The following is a 19,948-nucleotide window of genomic DNA, read 5'->3' on the forward strand; positions in this document are numbered from 1 at the left end:
AAAAAACATTTGATAAAATTCATTTATGACCAAAGCTCGTTTTAATTTTTTTTCATGTTTATTTTTGAGAGAGAAAGAGAGTCAGAGTACGAGCAGGGAGGTGCAGAGAGAGAGGGAGACACAGAATCCGAAGCAGGCTCCAGGCTCTGAGCTGTCAGCATAGAGCCGGACACGGGGCTCGAACTCACAAACCACAAGGTCATGACCTAAGCTGAAGTTGGACACTTAACCTGCTCGACTAAGCCACCCAGATGCCCCTGACAAAAACTCTTAAACTAGGAATATCTGGGAATGTCTGTTAAAGTAACATACACGTTATTTGTCAGGATAGGCCAGGGTCATTTCAAGAATTTACCACATTAGATAACGTTTCCCTCTCATAAATCCCATGTAGATCCTGAAGAGCTACAGAGCGGTTCCCTGCCCAGCTGTGTCTCAGGGGTCCCAGTAGGCCCCACCCATGGCTTTGCCTCCTTTGTTATGGCTTTCAGATCCACTATGAGAGAGTTGGAGAGTCTACAAGAGTTTTTGTGGCCAAGTCTAGATGGGGCGTACATCACTTCCACCCACACCCCACTGACTATAACTCAGTGAGATCACATAAACCCGGCCTAATTTCAAGAACAGATATATTAGCTTCCTATGTGCCCAGAAAGGGGGAGGGGGTGGCGGGGAAGAGTTTTAATGAACACGTGGCATTATCTCTGCTACAACCTAAAAAGGATATCTATAGAAAACTTGCAACAGACATCATATGTAATACTGAAAGTCAAAAGTTTGCCTCTGATAACGGCAAAAAGGCAAGGGGGCCTGCTAATACCACCTGTATTTGGCATCCATCATGCTAGCAGTCTTCAACGGTGTGAGAAAAACAAATAAAAGGTGGAGGGATTGGAAATACAGCAAATTTGTTCATATTTTCAGATGGTATATTTTGGACATAGAAGATTCAAAAGACTATACAGAAAAATTATTAGAATTAATAAAGTTTAGCAAGGTTACTGGATATGCATCCAAGATGCCTAAATCAATTCTATTTCTATAAATTGGCAACAAATGGAATAAAAAGTATTTTCTAAATGCCATTTATAGTGGCATCCAAAAAATCAAGTGTCTAGGAATAAACCTTATAAAAGATGTTTAAGTGCTCTACAAGAAAAACCGTAAAAATTTATTTAGGTATATTTAAGGGGATCCAAATAAAAGGAAAGATATATAATGCTTGTGGATCAGCAGGCTAAAAAATTGTAAAGACATGAATTCTCCCAAAATTGAATTATAAATTCAGTTCAGTTCCTATCAAAATTTCAGCAGGGTTTTTTGGGGTGGGGCAGGGACAAGAGAACGTGTTTCATCTGTGGAACTTGACAAGCTCATTCTAAAATTTATATGGAAAATATAGGAGCGCCTGGGTGGCTCAGTCAGTTGAGCGTCTGACTTCGGCTCAGGTCATGATCTCACAGTTCATGAGTTTGATCTCCGCGTCAGGCTCTGTGCTGACAGCTCGGAGCCTGCATCCTGCTTCAGATTCTGTGTCTCCCTCTGTCTCTGCCCCTCCCCTGCTCGCTCGCTCTCTCTCTCTCTCTCTTAAAAATAAACATTAAAATTTTTTAAATAAAATAAAATTAATATGGAAAATACAGAAAGTCATGAATTGCCAAGACATTCTTGAAGAACGGGTGGGAAGAAGAACCAGGTATCAAGATGTATAATAAAGCTATATTCAGCAAAGCAGTGTGATGTTGTACGGAGACAGGAAATTGAGCAATAGAACAGAGAAGAGAAGCACACCCTTGCACAGGTGGACACTTGGCATTCGATGTGGGTGGTGACACATAGCAGCAGCGTGGACAGGGTCTTCTTGGTAAACATTGCTAGAATAATTGACTACCCAAACGAAAAATAACTGAATAGGATTCACATCATGCACCAAGACCCAAATGTGAAAAAACAAAACTGTAAACCTTTTATGAGATAATACAGGAAAATGTCTTCATAACACAAAATTCACTAGCCATAAAGGAGAAAGCTAATAACCCAACTACGTTAAAATTAAGAACTTTTTCTTTTTTTTTCTATTTCGAAAGGATTCCACAAAAAAGAATAGTAAGACAAGCCATAAAACAAGAGGGTATTTATGACTCCTATAACTAACCCCAAAAGGCTAGTATTTGGAATATATAAAGAACTCCACAAATCAATGATAAAATCAGAAGACAACCCAAAATATGGCCAAAAGATTTGAACAGACACTTCACAAAAATTTAAGCTTGAATGTTTAATAATATATATGAATAAATGCTCGGCCTCATTGGTAAGCAGGAAAATGAACATTGAAAGGACAGAGATATGACCACAGCCATCAGATTGGGAAAATCCTGACAATGACCTCATGTGGTATTGCATGGAACTCTTGCACGGCTGGTGGAGGGTCAGTAGCTACAGCTGCTTTGGAAAACCTTTCGACATTATCTAGCAACACCGCAGATATGCTTACACCCACCGTATGACTCAGCGGGTCTGCTGTTAGGTGTGTGTCCTAAGAACGTGTGCCCGTGTGCGGAGGGAGCCTTGTGGAAGAATGTCCTGAGGCAGTGTGGTTTGTAATCATCCAAAGCCAGACTCACACCAAGTCCATCAAAGTAAAAGAGATCAATTATTTAGTATATAATCTTGTAATGGAAGGTTATGTGGCAGTAAACCTGGTTGGATTACAGGAATGTTATTTACATAAAGCGTAAAAGGCTTAACCAAAGGATATATTCATGTGATTCCCTTTATAAAAGTTTCAGAAGCTAAATGAAGCTATGTTTTTTTAAGGCTGCATAACTACATGGTAAAGCTATAAAGGAAAGAAAATTAATAGTGTAACAGTAGGAAGAGTGATTAAATTCTGTCACTTGCAGTAGGGAACATGTGGAATGCCAGAAGTGCTGTATCTTCACCTAGGTGATGATGAAAGCAGGATATACTTTATAACTCTCTGTCAAGCCATATGTGTTTCATGTTCTTTTATATGCATGTTATGTTTCATAATACAGTTTTTAAAAATATATCACATACTAAGACAAAATACCATCCCACTGCAGAAGCATTACCTAATGTCTAGCCTTACCACAAGACCCTGCCAAACAGGTGTGGTCCCATTTTACATCCAGGAAAACTGAAGTTCAAATGACTAAGTATTTTATTTTTCCATAGGCTGGTAATTGCCTAGGGTGCACTACTAAGTGATGGACGCCAGAGCCCCCACCCCAGGCTCTTTGAGTCCTGTCCATACTCTTTCCATGCTGGATCTCTGCAGCCTCCACAGTCTCCCTGTGGCTGCAAACTTAAAGTGTTCCTTTCTCCAGTCCCACAACCCACGTCTTTCCCAAAGTAGACCCACCATTTCCCATCTACTTCCCACCTCCCCCCTACCTGTCAGTGCCCGACTCCATCCTATCATCTTTGATTCACGAGACTCCCAATGGTGGCTAAACAACTACACATAACTATTGCCCCATACATGATTAGAGGATATTAGCACCTCTGTTGAGTCCTCCATAGGAGGAAGTCGTGATGTTCCTTCAACATATTCTGACCCTAACTGTCCACACTGCCATCTGGAAGCCTTGTCTGGCCACACCCTCACAGCCTTGCTCTCAGGAGAAATATTACTCTGGCTGTAGACGACTCTAGAGAAGCACATGGCCCCTGAGGCAGCCTTTATCCTTGCCTGAGGGGGCTGCCCCACAGGGGAGAATGCCAGAGTCTGCTCCCACTCAGGGGCAGGGTACTTTTGTACCCGCCTGATTTCAAGCCACTGGGTAGTCAGTGTTGGCACACACAACATCACTGTTCTCCCTTGCCTAGGAATGTACAAGGTGATCGGGGGCATCATCTCTCCTGTCAACGACAACTACAGAAAGAAAGACCTCGTGGCTGCCCACCACCGGGTGGCCATGGCCCGGCTGGCCCTGCAGACGTCCGACTGGATCCGGGTGGACCCCTGGGAGAGTGAGCAGGCACAGTGGATGGAGACGGTGAAGGTACTGAGGTAAGAGTGAGCATGCTTTTGTGTGATGACCAGAGGCCACGGGACCTATCTGCAGAGCCCAGTGGCCGAAAGGCAGGGACCAAGGCTCAAGTGGGGCTTCAGCCAGGCTTTCTCAGCCAAAATCCCAGCAGTGCTTCTTTGTAGAGGGAGAGAGACAAACAGACACACTCAAAGAGGTCCCGAGTGGGAAAATCACAACCCACCACCCTTCTGGACATACTTTCTGGGAACGCCCAATCTTGTTTCAGACGGCTGTATCCTCGGGCTCCAGGGCCGCCACCGAATAGATGTGTGACGAGGCACTTAAGTTCTCTGAGACACATCTCTCGCTTGCAAAATGGGGACCATAAAAACCTAAGAGGATGTTTTAAATGTAAGAACTTCTGACACAGAACCCCGTAAGAATATTCAGTAAGTGGGACCCTTTATCATTGTCACCATTGACTAGGTTGAAAATTACATCTACGCAATAAGCCCTCTCTTCTAATTGTACAAATCCAGGTTCTATAAATCCAGACTTTTATGTAAAATTGAAAAAAAGAAGCTATAAATCTAGAAGGAGTTGCTCAGGATTTTTTTTTTTTTTCCTTTTGGAACTGCTTTTAGCACTTAGCCTAAGTAATTTGCTATTTAAAGGCCCGGAGAGTCTTGTGTGTTCGGACAGTGGGTCACTGACTTGTGTCTGGGAAGCATTCCTGGGAGTTTGGTAGAGGAACCAGAAGACCCACCCGGCCTGGCTGTCAGAGGGGATGGTGAGGGGGGCCCTGCCTGTCACTAATGACAGCCAGCCTGGCTGGAAGGGATTGCAGACTGTGTGGGCTGTGTCTTTTATCTATTTGCAAACACTAGGATTTGTCAGGGAATAGGAAGCACAAGGGAGAAGGTCAAATAACTGGTGGGTCTTTTCATCCTAAATCTGTTCAGCTTTTCATTTCTTACTCATCTTCAAAGTTACTTGGTTGAAAACTGTTTACCCTTTCCTTTTTTAGCAAAGGTAAACATTTTGTTCATTTAGTTACACATACCGGTTCTGATCGTTTGCCTTTCACTTGGGAAAGAACCAGCTAGAAGCATTCAGCAATTCAGAGCTACTTCAGAACCTGCTGGCAAATTAAAAGAAGAGCAAATGTGAAATAACTGTTAGGATACCTGCTCTTTTTTTAACATTAAAAAAAAAAAAAAGCAAATTTACACCTGAATCATCCCTTCAGAACAAGCAATCTAGCCAGCCCTCATATATCTAGGATAGCAGAGGAGAATGCAAACAGTTCATAATCCAGCACGCCATTTAGCTTTAACATGTTGTCGGAAACAAAGACCCTTTCCTCCTGCACCCTGGGAGAGGCAGTGTGGCCTAGGGCCCAGATTTTGGAGCCCAATTTACTAGCTCAGTGACTTGATGTAAGTGAGTTAGCCTCTCTGAACCTCAGTTCCTCACCTAATAAAACGGGGATGATACCACCCACTTCTCTGGGGTACTATGTGAATTAAATGGGATGATGTGGGCAAAATACCTGGTTTATGGTAGGTGCTGAAGAATGCTAGCTACCTTCCCTGCATCCCTAACACGGGCTCATAATTTATCATCCAAACAGATAAGCCATTCCTGGGTAAATAGGAACGGACCACAGAACTACATAATATTTTCACTGCTTCTGCTGCAAAATGCAGGCGTGTGCTGAGATGTTACTGAACACATTCTTTTTCTTTTTTTACTCTATCCTTTAGTTCAGTGCTTCTCGGCCCTGGCTGCACACTGAATCATCGAGGGAGCTTTCAAAAGCACTGAAGCCTGAGTCTTATCCCAGAGACTGGGATGTCACTGGTCTGGGGTAGGGCATCAGAATTTTAAGAGCTCCCTGGTGATTCTAGTGTGTGGCCAGGATTGAGGCCACCGCCCTCAGTCACAAAGTACGTGAATCAGGTTTATGATTAGGACCAAGATCCATCCAAACCAGTGGACCCTGGCTGCAGGAATCGCCTGGGAAGCTTTTTAAAATGTTCATTCCCCACCCCCTACCCCACCTCAGAGATTATGACTTGTGCATAGGGTCTTGGCATGGGTATTTTGTAAAAGGTCCCCAAATGATTTATTTTGTGCAGCCAAGATTAAAAATCTGTTGATATAAAGAGACAATAGTTTTATCAGAGAGCTGATTACATTTTTTTTTTCAATTTTTGGAGTGAGCTTCATTAGAAGACGTTATTGCTAATGCTTTCCTAAAATTACCAAACGCGTTTTTTTTAAGATTGAAAATCTGGTGTTTGTAAACTGAGGTGATTTCAAAAGCATGGTAGAAACCCACCCCACCCTTTGCTCAGTATCTTTCTGATGGAATCAACAGTGAATTTACAACATAGTGACAAACAGTGTCACTATGACAAATGTCACTATGAAGTAAATTCACGGTAGAGTTCGTTGAGGATTCTTTTTCTCCCTTATCAGGTTGCTTGTTTTCATTCTAATTTTTTGTTTTTTTTTTAATTTTTTTTCAATGTTTTTTTATTTATTTTTGGGACAGAGAGAGACAGAGCATGAATGGGGGAGGGGCAGAGAGAGAGGGAGACACAGAATCGGAAACAGGCTCCAGGCTCTGAGCCATCAGCCCAGAGCCCGACGCGGGGCTCGAACTCCCGGACCGCGAGATCGTGACCTGGCTGAAGTCGGACGCTTAACCGACTGCGCCACCCAGGCGCCCCCTAATTTTTTGTTTAATCTAGGCCAGTTTTTATGCTTTTAGGGCATTTGATAACTTAGTTCGCTCACCATCTCCCCATGTCAAAGGTCCTTAGTCACAATGCCATTTGATGTGGTCCATCATCAGTCATCACTACTGTCATCTCATGTACCCCTTTGCAAGCGTAATCTTATGTTGTCCTCATTTTACAGATAAACTGAGGTTCAGAGAGGCTAGGTTAATCAACATTGCAAAACAAATAAGCGAGTAGTGGAGCCTAGTCTGACTCTGAAGCCATGCTTACGGTTATCTTCAAACCAGTGACCTACAGGTCAGGGCACGGTGTGGCGAACTTTGTTCCTGCCACCATGACCCAATGACCTTCTGACCAGACATCCCTGGAAACCTGTGGGGCCGCGGAGGACACAAAGAACCTGCTCCCAGGGTCAGCCCGCAGGCTCAGGGCTGGGCACACCGGGACACCACTCAGGCAGACAACCAGAGGAAGCGATGGCCACCGCCCTACAAAGGCAGAGTGGAGGTCTGTGAGGTAGCGACATTTGACACTGAAAATAATGATTGACGCATCAGAGTTCAGAGACCCAGCTAATATTCAAAGTCGGGTCAACTTGAACTAGGAGCTTCAAGGTAAGTAAAATAAAATGACCATCACCACCTTTACTGATCACTTACTGCGCTCCAGGCTTTTTCAGGTATGTCCTATCTAGTCCCCTCAGCAACTCTGAGGAGTAGGTGGGTGTGGTCCCATTTTACAGATGAGGAAATGGAGGCTTTGAAAGGGTCAGTAACATAGGCAGGGCCCTACAGTTAGAAAGTAGAGGTGCGACTCACACCTACTTCAGTCTGCTCCAAGATTCCAGACTTACTCAGGAGCGAATCCTCAGACATGAAGCTTACCAAAACCAAAGCAGACAATGATGGAAACACAGAGTGCAGCTAGGCCCTAAGAAGACTCGACTGAGTGTCTGAGATATCAGGAAGGACTTTGGGCCAGAATCAAATGTATTTATTCGTCCACTCCTTCCATCCGTTCCTGAATTCAGCTGACTTTAGGTAAGCAGTTACTGAACTAAGAATATTAAGGTGACTTAAATGAGCTCACTATTCACACACTGACAGTAATGATGATAAGAACAGCTAATGTTGATTGGACACTTTCTGTGGATGGGCCAGTGCTTGCTCCTCCCTTAATCCTCAGCATGGCCCACAGGGGTGGGTGTGGTCATCGTCCCCCATTCTACAGATGACAAAACCGGAGGCAGATTGCTTAAGGATCCCACCAAGATTCACAGCCACTAGTTGGAAGCAGAATTCCAACCAAGCAGTCTAATTCTAAAGTTTAACCTTTATACTATGCCTTCCCCCAGCGATACTCAGCAGTGAGCCACCTGCCCAGCATTTGGCAGGGTAGAGGCACTTTCTCTCTCATGGTCCTGTGGTACTTGGCAGAAAAGAGGTCGGCATTAACTTCCATCATGACTAATACACAGATGAGGTCAGTGAGGCTCTGAGAGTGTCAGTGACTCACTCAAGGTCACACAGGCGAGAAAACCGAAACTCGAACCCACCCGGGCTGCACAGCACCTGTTTTTTCCACCAGGCACTGCTCTCTCCCAAACGCAGCCCTCCTAAATGTATACTACAGTAGGTAGAAGGTGGAAGATGGCATTGATACAAGACGTGGTGACAACCTGTGTTTGATCAGGTATCTCTTGATTTGCACATTGATTTGCTAAAAGAACCAGGCATGCCAAAATGGTGTACGTCTAATCAGATCTGAAATGCTAACATGTAATGAGAGTTGCTCTGTCCTGCTCACTGTTCAGAGCACTTTGCACTCCTTTCATCTTTGTGACCACCCAGGAGAGGCACACATGATTATCACAGGTTATCCCTCATTACACAGGTGCTGAACCATCCACACAGAGACGTAGAGACACATGCCCAGGGTCGCCCAGCTGGCCTCTGGGGGAGCTGAGCTGGGGCCCAGGCAGTCTGGCTCTAAGCCAGACTCTTAGTCCTCACCCCCGTGGAGTTCTGAAATACTAATGAAATTTTTTATTTTGAACTCAGGTCTGTCTGCTTCTAAGAGCCCATATCCTTCATCCCTTCTCAGCTGTTTTTTTTTTTTTTTTTCTAAGTGAGGTATTGAAGACAATGTTAAAAAAGTAGAAATATGCTCATCCCCACACCCTGCCCCTTTCACCAGGGCTCACAAGAAGGCAATCCATGGTCAAGAGGTCCCAATCACACATGCTTTGTGTCCCAGCACCTGGCACAGGCCTGGCACATGGTAGGCCCTCCACCAACACCTGGGGAACGAGCTACCTGCCTAAAATGGACAAAAGCAGGTTGAGACTTAAAAACTGAGACCCCTGGGTGGCTTTGCGGGATGGATACATCCTGAGCCCGTGTGTTTGCAATGCAGGCATCATCACAGTGAACTGCTCAGATCTCTGCCCCAGACGGAAGGCCCGGACCATGGCAGGGCTCACTCCTTGGCCCCGACAGGTGGGTGCACCTTGTCCGTCGGAGGGAGAGACGTCAGGGATCCGTGCGAGAGCCAATTCCTAGGCACAGCTAAGGATTTTGAGGCTTCCCTGGTTGGGGGTGACACTTCCCCAGATTGAAGGGTCAAATTAAACAATCGGCCACCACCCCTTGTAAATCGTTACACTAATTTAAGATTTTCTGCCTCAAAGGAGTTTACTTACCCTCGTGACTCGTGCTCATGACATGGATTACAGTCAGGGCTACACAGGGATAAACTAGTGAGTGATGCTGGGTTCTTTTAAAAGCCTTAGCCTGAGTACAGACTGTGCTATTATAACCCTTATGCTTGTAGCCACGTTCCTCACTGGCTTCCTCAAAAGAGGAAACCTGTTTCTAAGGGGATTTTTTTTTTTGGAGCCCACTTTCATCGTACTTTTCGCGTGTTGCCGGACAGCCGCGGTCACACCTGCTGCGCAACACGTGTGTGTACATGTGTACCCACAACAGAGGTACACCGCTGCCCACACCTACAGCAGAGATAGTGCCAACCGTGCTTGTAAGGACGGTAAATATGCAGCTGTCGCCAGTTCCAGACGAAGATTCGCAACCAACGTAACCAAAACAAACAGGGTGGTCCTGTGTCATGTGGGCTCACGGATCAGCGTAGTGAGAAAGGAATGAGGTCAGTCTCTCCTTACATACCCTCACCCTGTCCCTCTGGTGGGATATGCTGAGAGCCAGAGAAGGCTAGGCAGGCCCCCAAGCTCTGCCTGTGTGTTGCTGGCCCCCTCCGGTGACAGCCTGCCAGGGCCCACCCCACTTGCTGGTGGCCTCAGGGGCCAGGGGCCAGGAGACCACATGTCTCCCCAGACTGCCAGCTGCACCAACGGGCACTCCTCAGGCACCAGCTCACCTGAATGGCCTACCTGCACTTAGAATATTCGAGAACGGTCCTGCAAGGGCCCTCCCCCCGCACCAGCCAGGAGCCTCATAGCCACGCTTGGTGGCCAATGGTGTGGAAACACCACCTGCCACAACCTCAGCACATTCCAGCTTCCTCTAATGGGTCCCTGTGGATTCCAGCCACACTGACTGACCAGGACACCAGGAAGGCAGTAATATCTAACATCTAGAGTAGTTTGAAAATAAAGCCAAAAGACAGGCAAGAGAAGACCACGTCACTGAGCAGGAATAGAACTGTACCATCAGACAGCCCGCAGGTCTCCCACGTGCCTCCTCCCGGCATCAAGTGCTGTCAAAAGTCCACGTGGATTGTCCTTTCAGTTTGTAACCCTGGGTTTCTACTGTGTTGTCAACTCCTGGTGTTTGATGGAACCTTGTCAGCTGTGATTCCAAAGGACCTTCCCTCTCTAATGGCAGTCCTGGTACCCTGGGTCAAGTTTATTCACCCCTCACGCGAATAAACGGGAGCACCCAGTGATGGAAGGGCAGGATGTGACACTGGTCACACTGGGCTGAAACCCCAGCAGGCCCATCTGAGGGGTTTCCTAACAAGGGTCTCCCAGCTGTGGGAGGTGGGATGCTAGTTCCAGATCAGAAGGGCTTGGGAGCGTCATAGTCCAACCAACCTAAAATGGTTTCTTTGCTGCAGGATTTTTCAGTCTTTACCATGACCCTGTGCATTGTGACTCTACCAGAAAGGGAACTAGCTTGCCGCCATCATCACTAATCATGGGACCCTTTCTAACACATACTGATAATTTCTCAGAACTAGTGCCCCCCGCCCCCGAACACAGATTAGGAAACACTCTTTTAAAAGGACTCAAAAATGCCAGGGGGCCCTAAAAATATCATGCAGCAGGCCCCAAACACTGGTCAAAAGACCACTCACAGCAGAATCACCTGTGAAGCTTATCATGCTTCCCAGGCCACACCCCAGACCTCCTGAGTGGAAATGGGGCCCGGGAATCTGGATGTCTAACAGGCACTCTGGAATTTGCTTTACAGCCTATTTGGGGACCACTACAGTAGGAATCTAAGGAGGAGTTACAGCATCTTTGCAATATTCATTGTATTCTTCTGGTCTGTCTGCCTCGCTTCCCCCTGTCCCCCAGTCATGAGCACAGGCGTGTTCATTCTCAGCCTTCTTTCTGAATCATCTCTGGCTCAGCAGCTACTCTCACCAGGGTTCAAGAACACTGTCTGAGCACCTCCCCAGACCAGGCTCCAGACTCAGGAGGAGAACAAAGATAGCCCTCCACCCCAACCTTTGACCTAAGCTAGAGACAGGCTGTGAATGGTAGTCCAGATGTGGATTAGGAAGGCTGCCTGGAGGAGGAGACACTTGCACCAAGACTCATGGGATCAGCAGGTTATCTGGGGTTGGGGCATTTCCGGCAGAGAGGCAGCGGAGCAGGGCACAAAGGAAGGAAACAGCATGGGTGCTGGGCAGCCCTTGCTCTTAGAGAATGCCTGAGAGTCCAGTGACAGGCAGGGAGCCTCCAGTGATGTGGGAGAGATGCCACACTGAGGCTTCCAGCCTCTCACCCTTCATCTCCCTGCACAGGCTTCCGGAATCCCTGTCTCAGCTCTTTGCCTGGACTGCCCCTCCTCCCAGTCCCCTTCTTGGCTCCCCCTTCTAAAAACCTATCTGTCCTGTTAGGCCCAGGTTGGACCCGTCTTCCCTGTGAAACAAGTCCCAGCGGCTTTCACAGAGATGAGCTCACTCTCTCCCTCCCTCCACCAAAGCTCACCCACATTCTTTTCAGATTTATTTTTCTAGGGGCTACTCTGCTTGGCCCTGGAATAATGGGAGTTTGTTCTTTATCCCCTTTCTTGCTCTTCAAACCCTAACTCCCGTTCATCTTGCTCTCTTCTAAAGTAACTGTTAAAAAGAAAGTTTATGTTGAATGAGAAGTGGGCTTTGTAATTTACCAAAATGTATCAGGGGCTTTAAAAACGTTCATGTCCTTTACTTGATATATTCCCCTTCTAGGAATCAGACTGTGGAAATAATTAAAAATTGGGACAAAGATTTATGTAGAAGGATGTTTATCACAGCCATTTTTATAATGGCAGAAAATAAAAGCAACCTCCCCGTTTAAATATAAGGGAACATTTAAGTAAATTATTCTGTATCCATAGGATGAATAATTGACACAAAATGTTTCTGGAGAAAGGCTTATGAGGTAAGCGGAAAAAAATCAGGATACAATACTGTATATATAATCTCAAGTATATAAAAACATGTAAATATACTTACACATCTATTTGCATGTCTAAATCAATAGAAAAACTGAAAAACTACACTCAAATATTGACGGCTTTGGAGAAACAGAATTGTTTTCTACCTTGAATATGTGTTTTTCATACATTTTATAATTGACACAGATTTCACATTTGTGATCAGAGGTGGGGGCAGGGCAGGGAACTAGAGCAGTTACAAAAAGGAAGGAGGTGGAGTTCTTCCTCAGCATACATTGGGCTTCTGATGAGGTGGCTTGTAGATTACTAGTGGCAGAGCTCTAAAGGACCATTCTGTGTGCTGTGTATTTTATTGTGTGTTCTCCTCTGGGACTGCAGACTGTGGGCTGAGCTCAGCATTCTCTGGCTGCCAGAGCCCTGCTCGTGTGATTTGCAGCCCTCCGTGGACTGACCCTGCCGTGCCGAGTTCCGGACAGCTTGGCTGTGACACTTTGGGACAGATGATGCCTCGGTCCTCTAACAGCCCAACAGTGTCAGTCTCTTGTGAAGGTGGTCCCTGCGCTCGGCTGATGGGGCTGAGCACAGCTCAGCAACCTTCAGAGAGGATTCCCTTTCCACGCAACCACGGCAGGCCCCTCATCTGACTCCATTCTGCACTGATTGTTCCACGGTGGCCTTGTCTGGTTAATTGGGGTGCTGCCCTTTAATACCTGGCTTCAGCTCTGGTGTCCTGTGTCCCCAGAAGTCCCACACTCCTGAGTGTGGCTGCACTCACTCCACCCCTCAATTTCCAGAACCTCCGCAGGAGGTCAGCCCCATTTTACAGCTGAGGAAACAGGCCCATCTGCTGTAATTCTCCCAGGGTTCCGGCAGATCTGAAACCGGAAACCAGGGCTGACTGACCTCAGGGCTGCTGTTCTTGACGTTAAGAATTAAGGCAGCTGGACATTCAAAGAAAATGGTCCCGGTGGCACTTCCCTCACTTTTCATGTAAACCTTTATCTGCTTCTCGAAACCGGTGGCTATTCCAAAGAGCACAATGCCCCAAAATGCCCACGGACATCCGATTTAGGTCACTGATTCGTGCTTGAGACGAATCAAACCGGCAGCCTTTTTTCAACACCTCAGACTTACGAACCTTGGACTTGGACAGCCAGTCATTAGATCTGAAGAGCTCATAGCAGTGATGTAAGTGGATTTGAAAGAGATGTGATGGTCTCTTTGAGGACTGCCCAGAGTTGGAGTCCAAGGCACGTGTTGCCAGAAGAAGCGATCACCCCACAGACATGCCTTTGATTTGGGGGAAAGGGAGGTGTGGGCATGTGTCCCCTGTCGGCAGGAGCACACAGTGAATTGTACTCCTGTCATTGTTCATAAGTCAGACGGTATCTAATATCTAAGCCAGTAGGTAGAAATTACCGCCACAAAAATCCACTGTTTGGGGGGGGGGGGGGCGGGCATCAGGGTGGCTCAGTCGGTTGAGAATCCAGTTTGGCTCAGGTCATGATCTCGCCCCACATCGGGCTCCGTGCTGACAGCTCATAGCCTGGAGTCTGCTTCAGATTCTGTGTCTCCCTCTCTCTCTGCCCTACCCCTGGTTGTGCTGTGTCTCTCTCTTTCAAAAATGAATAAACATTAAAAAAAAAAATCCACTGCGGAGAGAGGGGGTGTCTTCTTGTTCTTTGGCCTGTGGAATGGGGGGAAAGTGTTCTCCAGGCCTCAGGAGACCCTACAACTAAATGCCCATCATTCCACCTCCCCCGGAGGAAGAGCACATACAAAAATCACCCGGGTGTTTAAAAGGTCAGGGCTGCTCTCTTGTTATATTACAACGGCTGAATAAATAAACTGGAGTAGAACCTCCCAGATGCAGAATAGTCTAAGTCCACATACGTTGTGAGCAATGGGGCCAGCTCAGATTAGTCAAAAGTGTGGGTTATTGAGTAATTTCTAAACACAGTTTTATTGACTTTAAAAATACTCCCTAAGTGTTGAATGGATGTGTCAATCAATGGATTAGCGGATAAGCAGGTGGCTGGATGGATGAATGGCAGTTAACAGCCATCACACGTACTCGGTTACAGCACTTTATATTCATAAACTCATTCAATTCTAAAATAACCCTAGGAGAAAAGTACTGTTAATATCTCCATTTTAAAGTTGAGGTCACACAGCTGTTGAATGGCAGAGCCTAGACTTGAATCTAAGGTGCCTGGTTTTAGAGTCCTAGTTCTTAACCATGGAGAATTTATCAATGTATGCATCAATAAATGTTTGAATATCATTTCATTATACCAATATTATGGTGCTAAAGTGTTTGAAAACTGCTTCTGTAATTATATCTACTACTTCCAAAGGAGTGAATAAGTTCAGTGCCCACTATTTCATGGATGGGGAAAGTGAGGCCCAAAAAAGGATCCATCCAGCCCAACTAAAGCTAGAAATCAGACCTCTCCGTGACACTTCCAGTTTCTCACTTTCCGTTCCACAGCTGGTCTAGTGCTCCTTTGTAAACTCCTCTCTCTGATCCTACATCCAGATTCCTTCCAAAGTTCCACAGTAGAGGAGCCTCAACCAACATTTACATCAGGTGTTTCCCCAGCAGGTGGGATCCCTGAACCCCTCCCAACTGACGTTTCATGGTGACCGAGAGATGCCAACACTCTAGAACACATCTTTTGCCATTTACTGAAGCTAGAATCAGCTTCCGAAAGGACCAGAGAACCTACTGGTTGCTTCAAGCGTGGACTTGATTTTTCTCCCTTTCCAAATTAGCCCTTTGGAAAGGGACACGAATTTCAACAGTGCCTGGAAAAATCAAGGAAGGGCTTCTTGGTTCTGATGCATGTACAATTTTCGCCAGCAGGAGGCGGCAGAGCCCAGCAGTTATAAATGCCCCACCTGGAGGCCTGCTGTGGGGTTTGAATCCTGACTCTGCCGCCTAAATGAGTGACCTCAGGCAAGTCGGTCGCCTCTCTATGCCTGTTTCCCTCCCGCAGAATGGGCACAATAATAATGCCTACTCATGAAATTGTTCAGAGAATCAAATGAGGTTAAGTACATCAAGGGCTTAGTGATAGTGCTCATATGAGCACCAATGTTAGGTTTTCTTTTATCATTAAAACCATCGTTAGAACAAATGCCAGAGGATGATCCACATTGATTAGTTGTTCTAGAGCTTTGTTGTATTGAAAACAGATGAAAAGGTCACTAGCTTTTGGTTATCCAAATAACCTTTATAATTAACCTTTATGATGAGATTTTACTTACAAAGGTATCAGGCGTTAGGGCTGAAATAGATTTTGAGAAAGGCAGTGACTTGCCTGAAGCCCACAGCTTGTTAGGACTAGAGATTTTACAATCTTACCTTCTATCAGAAGATGGGGTTCACAGCCGCCTTTGGACTACTGCCATGGGGTCCAGCAACCGCCGACAGACTTTTGGTAGAATACTGGGGGGAAAAAAAAGTTGTTCTGATTTCTTGGCACTTTGCCACTATTAAACAAAAGATTGTATTATTACAATTGTACGTCCCCGAAGTAGCTTCAGATCCCCTTACACACTTTTTCAGGCGTGAACACAGTGTAGACGTTGACTTCCCAATACACTCCAAGAAAAAGCATTTTGTGAACTTTTCAAACGGGGTATGTTATCTTTACTGGCCGTGACCTTTCTGTAACCTTGTCAGGCTCCCCCCTTGTTTTTCCAGCTGTGCCTGAGCTGAAACTCCTCTGCGGGGCAGATATCCTGAAGACCTTCCAGACCCCCAACCTCTGGAAAGAGGCACACATCCAGGAAATAGTGGAGAAGTTTGGCATGGTGTGTGTGAGCCGGACAGGTCACAACCCAAAGGAATACATCTCAGGTTCAGCCATCCTGCAGAGGTACCAGCACAACATTCACCTGGTCAGGGAGCCCGTGCAGAACGAGCTCAGCTCCACGTACATCAGGCGGGCCTTGAGCCAAGGGCAGAGCGTCAAGTACCTGCTCCCAGACACTGTCATCACCTACATCAAGGAGCACAACCTCTACACCGGGGACAGTTCCTAGAAAGACAGCACCCAGAGGAATGAAGGACAAGCTGGGGAGGGCCAACCACGCCTCCACGAAGCTCCTCCCGAGGAGAGGGCAGTCAAGGTCCTCGGCTGTTTTCGTTGTGGTGGTTGTTTTGCTTTTCCATTTTCCTTTGTTTTATGTAGACAACGATTTTCTTTCCGAGGAGTCTTCTGTCCCAGGAAGAGGAACAGGCGTCTACACAAGAACGGACGTTTGTCAAAGAAGTTAAAAGGGTGAGGCAGGTCAGGAAAACTAGACAAAAGCTCTCAAAACCTCTCACTGCGGAGGCCTTCTTATTTGGTTAAGTGGTGACTCTGCCGTGCACACGGATGAAGGCAGTTCTGCACGAGGCACGGGCCCCTGAGGGTCGGATCAGAATTGCCCACACGCGTTTTTTAACTAGGACCAGGTGCAGCATGCTGGTCTTGATTGGAGAGACTTGACAGGATGCTAATTACCAAACAGTGGGCTTTGTCGACGCCTTGTTGCAACAAAACAATACTAATTGAGGAGTCAAACTTTTGGAAGCAGCACTTTGCTGATTCACTTTGAATCTTCCCTTAAGAGCCACCGGCTGCCTGCCTAGGCTGTAGATAAAATTTAAACTAAAATCTTTCTAAGTAGTAACCCTCAAACAATATTTTTGATACAGTGGATATTTTTAACACGACTTTTTAAATCAATGCCAGGGCTCCTGATTTCCGAGTTTCTAAAAAGGAATGGAGGTGGGGCACCTGGGTGGCTCAGTAGGTTAAGCGTCCGTCTTCAACTCAGGTCACGATCTTGTGGTCTGTGAGTTCGAGCCCCGCGTCGGGCTCTGGGCTGACGGCTCAGAGCCTGGAGCCTGCTTCGGATTCTGTGTCTCCCTCTCTCTGACCCTCCCCCGTTCATGCTCTGTCTCTCTCTGTCTCAAAAATAAATAAACGTTAAAAAAAATTTTTTTAAAGGAATGGAGGTAAAACAGATGCCTTGACTATTTTAAAGGATCTTTTTGAATGTTTTATGACTACCTGCCTGTTTGAATATTGGCAAAGGGATAAATAATAAATTGACATCAAAAAATACTAATGAAAATTTTCTCTTTTTTCTTCCTTTGTTATATTATTAATGCCTGATGTACCAGCTGTTGCTTTCTTTTTAGCTACTCGATGAAATTTGCTGCCGTTCCAGTGGAACTGATATGAATTCATAAAAGTTTATATTCCCAGGTACCAGCAATGGAGAAGCAATTGCTTTTCAACACCTTGCAAAGGGGCTGTAATCTGAAGCTCCGGGTCGATGGCTCTGTTCAGGTGGGCTCTGAAGGATGAGAAAAGGAACCTCACATGTGTTCAGGATTTTCATCCCACTCCTGATTAAGAAGAGGTTTTAACTGGTCTAATTCTGTTTGAGTTTGTGCTTTACATTTGCTGACCAAATGACTGAATGTATTCAAAATTTCTCCATACTTTCACCCTCATTCATCCTTGCTACAGATTTAGTCATGCAGAAAAACAAAGGGCCAGTCAGGAAGAATCTTAGCATCTTCCCAAACATATCCCAGTGTTCGTGTGTGTGTGTCATGATAAAGAGGAGTAAAGTAGGCCATCAGGGTTCCAGGGTCTAGAGTAGTGGGGCCCTCCTGGGGGGGAGGGGGCTCCCCTACGCCTCCACCCCCTGCAAGCTCTAAAGCTGTTGGCCATTCCCCACCCTGACTGAGCTCTGCACCCCACGGGGTCTCTAAGAACGCTGATAATGCAGGGGAATAGGAATCAAACAGCCTTGTCCACAGTCAGCTGTGTGACTTTGACCAGCTCCCTTCCACACTGTGAGCCTCAGTTTCCCAAACTCTAAAATGGGGCAGTTCGAATAGTCCTTAAATTCTCCTCTAGCTCTGGTTTTCTGAGGCACTGAGTGTCCTACTTCAGCCTGCCCACCGTTCTTTGGGTCCGGTCCACTTCTAGCTACACTGGGAGCTCTCCAAGGGCAGAGGGTCTTTATTTTTGTTTACTGGTGTATCCTATGTGCCAAGAAATTTGCTGCTCCAAACACGGTCACAGGACACAGTGTTTGCATCCCCTGGGAGCTGGATAGAAATGCAGACTCTCAGGCCCCACCCCAGACCTACTAACTCAGAATCTGCATTTTAATAAGATTCCCAAGCCAATAAACATACTAGCCTATTACAATACACATTAGTTTTGTTTTTTAATAAACTGAATATCCGATTGAAATTGCATGATGTTTACTCTGGTGAATATCTCCCTTCTTATCCTCTGAGCAGCATTTCCCCAGTTTTCTGTATGGAGTATTGAAAGCAAACAACTGGGGTGCCTGAGTAGCTCAGTGGGTTAAGCGTCTGACTTAGGATTTCGGCTCAAGTTGTGATCTTGCAGTTCATGGGATCGAACCCCACATCGGGCTCTGCACTGATGATGTGCAGAGCCTACGTGGGATTCTCTCTCTCCCTCTCTCTCTGCCCCTTCCCTGCTCGCTCTCTCTCTCAAAACTAATAAATAAACTTTAAAAAAAGAAAGAAAGCAAACATCTGTAGTGTCCAGCAAAAAGGGGTAAGAGGGATCCTGTGGGTTTGAGGCAGGATTTCTCAACTTGAGCCATTATTATATATTATATATTATATATTATATATTATATATTATATATTTATTATATATTATATATTATATTATATTATATTCACATGACTCAGCATCGGATTAAAACTAGAATGCAGGTCATGAAGGCCCATACACAGCATACCCTGCAGCCAGAGGGCCCAGCTTCACCACAAAGTTAAGGAAGCTAAAGCTAGTCCCTCATTTGCCTAGGCCCTTTCCAACACCCTGGAGGGGCCTTCATCATATGGGGATCTAATTTCACATTCGTGATTTTTATTCTTTTTCTGAAAAGTGACCTTCAAATTTGTACAAAGTTTAGACTCCATAAAACATCAGCAATTCCTCCTGATGACAGAGTATAGACAGCAGGGAAGAGAGGATGGATTTGAGACCTGAAAGATGAATTCAGAGGACTTGGGGATGGGTGGAGGCCGCTGCGCTTTCAGGCAGAATGAACAACATATGCAAAGGCCCTGAGGCAGGAGAGGTCAAAATGAGCAGCATGATGAGCTAGATTCATCATCAAGTCATGAAGGAAGGGGTTTACTATTGCAGCGTGCACCTGACAGCAGGCATCCTGGCATGCCACCACTGCCCTGCCCCACCTTGCCATAGGCTCAGGGCACTGGGCCCAACGAGGCTTGGACGAGATGCCCTCGTCTCTCTGATTCATGGCTGTATCATGTGGCTCCCACCACTTCTGAGCCTTTACATTGTCTCCTTCTAAAAAAAACAACACAACAAAATCTACTTTATAATAAAGTAGATATAAATACACACACACACACACACACACACACATACACGCATGTGTATCTCTCTCAATTTCTAGACTCTTACTTTGTCTCATTGATTCATGTAGCCTCCCTTTTTTTAGTATCAGAAGAGAAAATATGTAT

The 19,948-nt window shown here is 45.8% G+C and overlaps 1 protein-coding gene across 2 annotated transcripts in view; it reads left to right on the forward strand.

Moving 5' to 3' along the window:
• The window catches only part of NMNAT3 (nicotinamide nucleotide adenylyltransferase 3), a 113,938-nt gene extending 96,422 nt beyond the window's left edge, over positions 1 to 17,516 (forward strand). Inside the window, exons 3-5 of one of the 2 annotated variants that reach the window (XM_043595274.1) lie at positions 3,856 to 4,039; positions 9,167 to 9,249; positions 12,775 to 13,854. In XM_043595274.1, the coding sequence (XP_043451209.1) occupies positions 3,856 to 4,039; positions 9,167 to 9,249; positions 12,775 to 13,040 (533 nt within the window). In that variant the 3' untranslated portion in view covers positions 13,041 to 13,854. Of the gene's footprint in view, positions 1 to 3,855; positions 4,040 to 9,166; positions 9,250 to 12,774; positions 13,855 to 16,105 lie in introns of those variants that run through there. The other variant, XM_043595273.1, reaches the window with a different exon arrangement.
• Positions 17,517 to 19,948: the final 2,432 nt, after the last annotated feature.

The sequence above is a fragment of the Prionailurus bengalensis genome, chromosome C2 (genome assembly GCF_016509475.1).
Source record: "Prionailurus bengalensis isolate Pbe53 chromosome C2, Fcat_Pben_1.1_paternal_pri, whole genome shotgun sequence".
Classification (NCBI taxonomy): domain Eukaryota; kingdom Metazoa; phylum Chordata; class Mammalia; order Carnivora; family Felidae; genus Prionailurus; species Prionailurus bengalensis.